Raw genomic sequence first — 9,649 nt, forward strand, 5'->3', positions numbered from 1 at the left:
ATGTTCTTGGCTAAACAATTTGCATCTTCCTATTTTTTTCAAATTTTTATTTTTAATTATTTCATTTTTTAATTGAGACATTTCGTCCTCCACTTTTAAAATATTTATAATTTTAATTTCTACTTGACAATTTAAAAAATGTTACTTAATAGTAGTTACATATCTATTTGAACTGGGATTGCGATTGTGATAAGTAAAAGCATTATAAAATGTTATGTTATTAGAATTACTTTAGGTAGATTATGAAGATATATTATTATAACATTTTATTGTTTTTATTTTAATCTTTAATTCACCAAATACGAGTTTGGGATTAATTAATGAGATGGTATTGGAAAACTTATGTATACATAGACATGACAAGAAAACTCATACCTATGAGTATCTGACCAAATCCGTCTCGATCTAACGGGTAATACCCGAGTTGATCGGGTATGGGTTCAGGTTTTCTCCTATAATCAAAATTTGGGTTAGGTACGGGTATGAGATTACTACATCCGTCCCGAACCCGGACTCGTCCCACCACTTAAAATTTTTAAATTTTTTACATAATTTAATCAAAAGGCTTAGAATTTTTATTACTAGTTAATTTTATTTTTGAGTTTTTACATAATTTAATATTCTTTTCTTAACATTTTTGTAGACATATATGCTATAATAAATTTATTGATATACAAGTAGTTAAAAATAAATGTTTAACAATCAATTTATTTTTTCCAAAATCAAATTTTTAATATTTTCTTTACAAAAAAAATTATTTTTCTAATTTGAATCGGGTACGGGACGGAGTCGGGGATAGCCGATACGCGATGGGTACGAGGATTGGATAATAAATTTTAACTCGTCGAGTATCGAATACGGGTATGAGGACATGTTAAAAAGTCGGGATCGGGAATTGGAGAGATAATACCCGTCGCTGCCCCGCCCCATTGCCATATCTATATATACATGCATGAAGATTGATTCCCCCTAAATTAAAGATAGTGTAGTTATGACTTGAAGCAAAAATCAAGGGGTGTTGCTAGGTGCACCCAGCATTATTGCTGGTGCACCCAACACCCATAGCGAAAAGACGAAAATACCCCGTGAGCATTTAAAGCGAATACTGTGCACCCAACTGACGTTGTTTGATCCGCGTGTGTTGTAATGTGATCCGCAGATGTTATAATTGATCTGCAGCTGATCCGCAAGTACGTTACGGATCAACTTGATCCGCGAGAAGCTTTTATCTTCCTTTTTTTTCATTTTAGAAGACAATTTTATTTTTGAATACGAATAACATAAAATTAGCACAAATTTAAACGTGAAATGATTCCAAACATAAAATAACATTACATTAACTTAAACAATACATTCACTTCAACAAAATGGAAAGGAATTAGCATCAAATACTACAACTAAGGCATGCTAATTTTGCGACAAGGACTCATTATCTTCCCTTTCTATTACATGCTTACTAAAAATAGCTAAAATTTCTATTGGCCCGATTTTTTTCCAGTAGTTTGATTGCACTAATACCTTCAGCACGTCATCGTTGGTTTTAAGTTCAATAATTTCGAATTCGATAATGTTATCTGAATACTCGTAGTGACTTGGTTGTCAAAAAAATAATCGCCTTACCGTTTGTGTTTGATGAATACCATAAGGGGGAATCCCTTAAGGCGCAACTTGTTTGATCAAATCCTTCAGTTCATCCATGGTACATCCGGAAGGAATGTCAAACTTTTTACAATTTTTTCCTATGAACGAGTAACCAACAAACTCATTTTGGCGTGACATGTTTCACCTCCCATTGTAATAAAGTAGGGCATTATGAATAGGGGTCATAGCGGCTTCAAATAAGTTTAGTATATCATCTGGTGTTCTACCAATGGTGCATAATAACTCAATCAGATCAACACATGAAAATTGATTATTACACAGCAACATTGTGTTAACATCATCATCATTTTTGAGTTGCATACATTGAAAGCGAAGATGATTACTTGTATCTGTGAATGGCTGCCGGTAGTAAATTTCATCCAAATATTGTTCGTTGGTTAGCTGAAGGGTACTGTGTATTTTGGTTTTTAACGTTTGAAAATCATAAACATTAGGTACTCGAAAAGGTACTGGAGTGGAGGTTTGAAAATAAACACCATTGTCGTCATGAATAATGGAACCATTTGGAAAAATAAAAGCTAATGTGGAGTTCACAATTGTCTGACTGCTTGTTTCTCCCAAGAATGCCATACTTTTTTCAAAGAGTTGAGTTAGGAATAAATGTTTGATTTTTTACCGTTTTGGCTGTGTGATATATATAGATGAGTTTCAGTACTATTGATTCAATTTTTTAGAATAAATACATACGCGCGCACATGATTTTTGTATGTGTTGTCAACCACACCAATGACGTGACATGTTAACACACTTGCATTTCTCAACGTGTAGTCAAGTCTTATAGTGTCCTGTCATGTTTTATGTTAACACGCTTGCATTTCCTAATGTATTGTCAACTTAGACAACGACTTATCATACATGCATACTTTATTTTAGTTGCAACAATGATTTTTTTTCGAATAAGCAACAAATTTTTATGTTAACATAACAAATAAACAGAGGTACATTTTCAATCATCATTTAAGTCAACATAGTCTCTTTTGTACGACATCAAGCTTCTATAATGTTGCATTCTACTAATATATGGAGTTGGCTACTGCTTCGCCTGAGTATGACAACTGGTGGACCATAACAATGATATCGACGGTAAAGGACAACAATCTTTTAAATTAATCTGTCGTACATGCAAAAATAAATAAGCATCAACTCAATCGTACACAACTGATTTCATAAATATAAAAAAATTTATATCTACAATGTACCTGAATAAAATGATTGTCATTGACGTGACCGATACAAATTATGCGATGCACCGAAGGATCTCCCGGTGGTTGACTTCTAAGAGGAAAGAACATCATGTTTTGTTGGGGAGACAAGGATACAAGGATTACATTATACCTTGATGCAATTATATATCCCATGTCGGTTATATCCATCCACTTATCCATAGTGACCTGAATGAAACAAATATAGACGTCAAAGTTTATTTTAATGTTAAGTCTTAAAAATCAAAAACACAAATTAAATACCGTGGTTAACCCATCAACATGTAGTGACATCCTTAAATTCTCAAATCTGTCTGTGCCACCAAAGAGCTTGATATAGTCTTCTGCGAATTTGGCAAGTTCTATAAGCAGATGGGTGTAGACCAATGACCAAGGGTCTTGACCCATACCTAATAAACTGGCAACCGCCCGATATCCACAATTTTCATCAGCACCGACATCAACAATATTATCAATGAAGTCGTGGATAAATGGCTGAAATTGATCCAACATAGGCATCATCCTTCTTGGATTGGGTTGGTCAGAAGATGATGAACTACGCCTCACTGACGAATTGCTATTTTGTAGAGAATGAAATGCATCTACATACTCCTAATAAGATGGATCACGCTTTGTTGACCTTGGGTTTCTTTTCATCGGTTTTTTCGATGCACCTTTTGTGTTAACCTTTGCTGGAGGAGGACACATTGAATTCTGATTAGGGTATACAATTCCCCGAAGCTTTGTCTTCAGAGTAAACTTACCACAAACATCAAGTTCATCAAATCTTTTGGATATTGTTTCGATTTCTTCCTTGATGCTCACCTCGGGCTCAGATATCCCTTGATCTGAAAAATTGAGTCTCCTCCAGAACATATGGATTGAATCCAACAGGATGCAACCAACAACATATTTGAATAGATCACAAGCACAAGGAAGACCGTGCGTCGTTCTCATCACACAACCACAACTGGAAGGATTGTTGCCAGCATAGTGAACACTCTCAAATTCAGCAGCAATCTGATTTAAAGCATACCTTGAAACCATTCCAAGAAGACTCTTGTATAAGGTTTTTCTGAATACATGTCCAATGACATGTGTACTTGTTTCAAATGATGCTCTAATTTCCGTGTGCTGTAGCGTCACCATGTTGTTCATGGCATCCCAAACACTGCATAAGTTTCCAAGGCTATTTTGTAACACTCTTTTTAAAGCCCAGTGAGAAGATTCAACCCTACATTTCAAATACACAAATAACAATAAACATATACAACAATAAAAATCTATCAATTCATCAACGTTAATCGAAATAAGTAAACAATTTTATACCTGTTTGTTGTTGTATTCCCTAAGTGCATCACCTTATTCGTCCACGCAGTAACAAAATTTTTCTTGTGTGGGATTATCCATGTATCCTTCACATAATCAACAAACATTGGCCAAGATGAACAAACCATTTCAAACCTCTTCAGGTACTCATCAAACTGCTGCTCCAAAGGACGATCAACAAGAGTTCCCTAGGCATTCATGACATATTCCCAAACATTTCTTTGACCAATTAACGATTTTCATTTGCCCTTCACGTTCTTGTTTATGTGAAAGGTACACAACAAATTTGTACACTTAGGAAATATAGTTTGCACTGCATTCATCAATGCTAGGTCTCTGTTAGTGACAATAACTACAGGGAGGACATCACGTCTTAAAAATAGACATCGAAAGCATTCTAAAGCCCAAACCACATTATTTAGACGTTCACCCTTCAGATATGCAAAATCAGCAGAGAATGTCATCCTAGTTGGTGTCACCTCAACAAAATCAAGCAGTGAGAGTCTGTACTTGTTTGTTTTGTAGGTACTGTCTATCAAAAACACCAAATTATATGCGTTTACTAACTTCACTGCATCAGGGTGACACCAAAAGATATCACGAACCACGTCCTCGTCCTTGAATCTGTGCCAATGAATATACTGATCCCGTTCAAGAAGCTTAATTAGGTGTTGCATTTTAGTATCACTTTCTCTTATGGAAAAACAATATGCACTTTTTGCATTGTATATTAGTTTGATGGTCGTACAACTATTGACATTGTGCTCCTTTAGAGTCAGCAGAATGTTTTTTGGTTTGACCATCATGTGGATGTCCAACTAATGAGTTGGTCAATTCATGATTATGAATCCCACAAATCAACTTCATCGTCCAGCCTTGTCCTCCAACCATTGGCTTGCAACGAAGCTTGAAGGGATACCCACATTTCCTAGTCCTAGTGTCTCTTCTAACGAATTCTTTCTTCCTACACCAATACTCGTCACTCCTTTCACACCCAATTAACACAAATGAAGTCCTTCCTCTACTACTTGTGTTTGTGTCAGACCTTACAATCACCACCACAAATCCATTTTCATAAGCAACAGATCGAGCCCATCGTAGAACATCCTCTCGGTTGTCAAACACCACAAACCAATCCACATAATTTCAGCTTCCTATGACATATTCATTTTATTAAATCACTCACAGTCATGAACATTATTACCTGAGAAGTATTGAACGCATCTGAACAATCAACATGTGGTTCATTCACACCACATTCTTCTTCATTTTCATAATCCATATCCACTTCTTCAGGCATTATACCTTCATACATCCACTGATCCTCGTCCATCTTAACAATAAATCAAAAATTTAAACACAAACATAGAAAAACCCTATTCAAATAAAAATACACAAATAACATAGTAAAAAGCCAAAACCCTATTTCATTCTACACATATAAACAATTCAAATACAAAATGACAATACAAACTAAGTAATAAATTAAAAACAAAATTAAACTTTACAATTTCGAAAAACAGAGTCTCTTATGGATCAAGTTGATCTGTGATTCATTGCTGCAGATCAAGTTGATTCGTAAACTTCTTACAGATCAACCTGATCCGCCCGATTTGTTGTACACCATAACAGAATGCACCCAACACTGCGTACCTCGTATGCCACCGTCGACCATCGCAACGCCTTCACCTTCACCTTCACGGAACCTAACCGTTCACCGAACCAAACTGATCGCAACGAAACAAAAGAACTACGGGGAAGAAGCACTGTGCATTGAGGAGAGAAAACAACGAAAGAATGCGCAAATGAAGCATTGTGCCATTTAAAAAAGCTTGGTGCCTGGTGCAAAACACTGTTCATGGCGACACTGTTCATCGACAAGACGAAATGCAGGAGCAGCAGAGGAAGGGGTACTTTAGCCATTTAGAAAATTTGCTGGGTGCACCAGCAATAATGCTGGGTGCACCTAGCAAGTCCCAGATTGTATACCTCCCGTCACCGAGTCAATGCAGTCTGACTGAAACAAGTATTTGCTAGTCATTTACTCATTTTAATCTTATTAAAAACAAATGTTCCAATTACTCATGTCAAGATTGATACACATTTATTTGTGAAGAGGAAAGGAAATGGGGAAAATTAATCTTTTATATAAAAATGTTATTGCTATACATTTATTGTGTGCCTGTTGGTTGCATCCTGTAGCAAGCTGTGATTGTGCTACAATGGGCACAAACAGAATCCTTTAATGAAGTAAACATGTATATTCTACATTTCTATCGGTAAAATATTTGCAACGAAAAATCAGAGAGGTGATAGGTGATGATCAAGTGGTTGTGGTTTCAAGTTCCCGTTGTAAATTAGAATTCAGATAGATTTCATGAGTTTATTTATCACCGCCATGTTGTCTTCGCCAAAACTCATAAGGTTCTAACTCAACAGTGAATAAATTCAAGGAGACAAGAAAGGAAATGAGAGCAAAAGATGCAGAGGGGCTCAGAGCTGCCATCGAAGAAGAGAACGGAGAGCGCTCGTACGGGAAACCCGTGGATGTGGAAAAGTGTGAGTGTGAGTTGAAGAAAAATGAAAGAGGAAAAAATTTCTTACCATGGATGTTGCGCGCGAAGCAACGACAGTTATCACGGGAACCAAGAACGAGAAGGGAATGTGTTACGTTGAGGGGGTATGAGATCTAAAACTAAAAGGCTTCATTAGGTCTTAGAGCTGTAGGAGGTAGTTGCGAAAATCCAAACGAGTTGTTTTAGATCAATTTACAAATAATAGCAAAATGTTTTCATCAAGTTATTTTAAAAAGTTTATTGAAATAAGTTAAAAATCATATATGAATAAATAAACTATAATTATTTTCGTAAAATCTCTTAAAATAAGTGTATGTGAAAATAATTTACTATGCTATCATCCATACATAAAAGAAGATTTTATACAATAAGAAAATATTATGTAATAATCAAATATTTATTCAACATTAATTAAATGTCATTGATGTATTTTAATTAGTTAATTAAAATTAGTTCAAATTCAAAATAATAAAATAATAAATGTTATAATTTATTTATTATTCCATTAAACTAAATTTTTATCAAATCAATCAATCCATTTAAATATTAAAATAAGAATACATCCAATTACATTACCTTAATCAATAATTATGTTTTCAATTCATTATGTTGTAAGTAATCATTTTAATTGGTGACAACTGTTTTATTAATAATAATAATAATAATAATAATAATAATAATAATAATAATAAATGTGAGATTAATTTATAAATTATTTACTATTTTTTAAAATTCAATGTTTTTTTTTAAAAAAATGTTATGCTATTTTTTCATAAATAACTTAGATTTTTCATCATCAATGTTTTTTTTTGTGAAAGTTTTTATATTTTTTAATTTATATTTAATTTTTATAATTTGGCATTTCATATTTTTTATTCTTATAAGTATTAAGATATATAAACATTTGAAAGATGTGTGATGTTATTTTTTTTTATTATTTGGATTTATATTTTTCTTATTCAATGTTTTGAATTGTAAATTGAGATGTTTAATAGAAAATATTGATTGATAACAAAGATAATGCAGTAGATATCATGATCTACCCTTCACAGAGTGAAATTTGAATACTAAAAAAATCATCATATACATTTTTGCTATAATAAATACTAAACCATAAATCCAAAATCCGAACACCCCAATTCCTAAATCCTAAACTTAAAATACTAAAAATTCAAAAATCCAAAACCCTCAACCATAAACATCCACAATCATGAGTATCTTTTGCAACTCAACGCACTGTACTCCAAATCTTTTACAAGATCAACCCTTAAGTGACAAGAACGTCATTATTGGCGTCTTCGTCTTCCTTGTCTGTGGCCCTCTTCATCTTCCTTGTCGACGGCAAAGGAGAGAGAATGGGAGAATGGTGCTTGCTGCAGTAGTGGAAGAAAAGAAAAGAAAAGAAAAGAGGAAAGGAATGATAGAACCCCCATTCTCGATCCCATTTCGGTTTCTGAAAGAGAGTCCACCCTTTGTCTGATCGAACGCGTTTCAGTTTCAGGTTTTCTCGATTCCATTTTGATTTGTGATTTCCGATTTGGTTGCAAAATCTTCATCTTTTAACCAAAGGGATAAATCAATATTACTATTTGGTTTTGCCTTTATTTTTCGGTTGTTTTGCTTTGGATCGAACGAATTGCAATGACAGATGAATGTAACATAATATTTGTCGGTGCGTTCTCCCTTCTTCCTTAAGTTTTTTGTTGCTATTGTACATAGTGTGCATGTGTTTTGTCCTATACAAGTCCACCTAAGAATCTGGTATCTAGTTCTTACTCATCAATATTATTCGTCTACCTTCATTAATTTCTTGCATAACTTTTGCGGAATCAGGTTTCTTTAGGATTTTTTCATCGTCATTTTCCTTAATCATTGTCAATGATTCTCAGTCAAAACTGTCCATTTTACAGTTCTCTCCCTACCCAAACCTGATCTCTTTTTTTTGGAAAGCAAAGATAATTTATATTAAAGTAGGTAAAGTACCAGAGGTACTACATGATACAAAGAATAGGATCCTGTAAGAACAGGAACATAAAACACCCTACAACAAGCCACCACCCTACCGAACAGGAAAACATTAACTAAATACTATAGACATTGCTGAAGACCAACAATGGAAAGGAACCTTGAAGTCCCTTTCTCAACCCCTCAACCAAGTCCACAAAAGGAATAGAGTGTTATCTGCCAGCTTAGTGATATCAAAGGATTGATTATGGAATATCATATCATTCTTGGGCTTCCAAATTGAATTTGTAACTTCTAGTCACCACATTTTCCATCTTCTGTTAGAAGCCTTTGATCCTGCTGAAGAATAATGCTGAAGGAAATTATCCATTGGCCTGCAGTGGATAACCCTGTCTTCCTTTACCCAGAATAAGAATTCCCACCACAAAGGCATAATTTTAGCACAAGTGAAAAACAGGTGGGATGCAGATTCAGGTTGGCTATGGCAGAAAGGGCAAAGGTCATTTTCAACCTGAATTTGTCTTTTAACTAAGTTATCCTTAGTAGGGAGTCTATCCCATAACAATCTCCGGGCAAAAGATAAGGCTCTAGGAGGGATTTTAATCTCCCAAAGTTGCTGGAACCCCAAATGCTGACCTTCATCACCCTGCCCAGATTTAATGACTTGGTAAGTAGATTTGGATCCCATTAGCTTCAGCTCTCCAAACTCAGGTGTCCTTCAAGTTGATGTTTAACCTAATTGCATGGATTTGGTCAATGAATTTGGAAGCTGGTTGCAGCTCATTATCAAAGAGATGTCTTCTCCAAGACATGTTCCAAACCCACCCATTATCAGACCAAGATCCCACATCTGCCACCCTGAGATCTCTTTGGGAAGAGATTCTGAATAATTCACAGAATTGATCTTTGAGGGGA

The 9,649-nt window shown here is 34.6% G+C and overlaps 1 protein-coding gene across 1 annotated transcript; it reads right to left on the minus strand.

Moving 5' to 3' along the window:
- Positions 1-9,032: 9,032 nt before the first annotated feature.
- Positions 9,033-9,422, minus strand: LOC106796706 (uncharacterized). Its single transcript, XM_014769625.1, has one exon. The coding sequence runs from the start codon at positions 9,420-9,422 to the stop codon at positions 9,033-9,035; it is 390 nt and encodes a 129-aa protein (XP_014625111.1).
- Between the last annotated feature and the right edge of the window lie 227 nt (positions 9,423-9,649).

The sequence above is a fragment of the Glycine max genome, chromosome 17 (genome assembly GCF_000004515.6).
Source record: "Glycine max cultivar Williams 82 chromosome 17, Glycine_max_v4.0, whole genome shotgun sequence".
NCBI lineage: Eukaryota > Viridiplantae > Streptophyta > Magnoliopsida > Fabales > Fabaceae > Glycine > Glycine max.

Bases quoted from the DNA above. Each gene is read 5' to 3' on its own strand.
- LOC106796706 (XM_014769625.1), bottom strand. From the start codon at position 9,422: ATGGGATCCAAATCTACTTACCAAGTCATTAAATCTGGGCAGGGTGAT.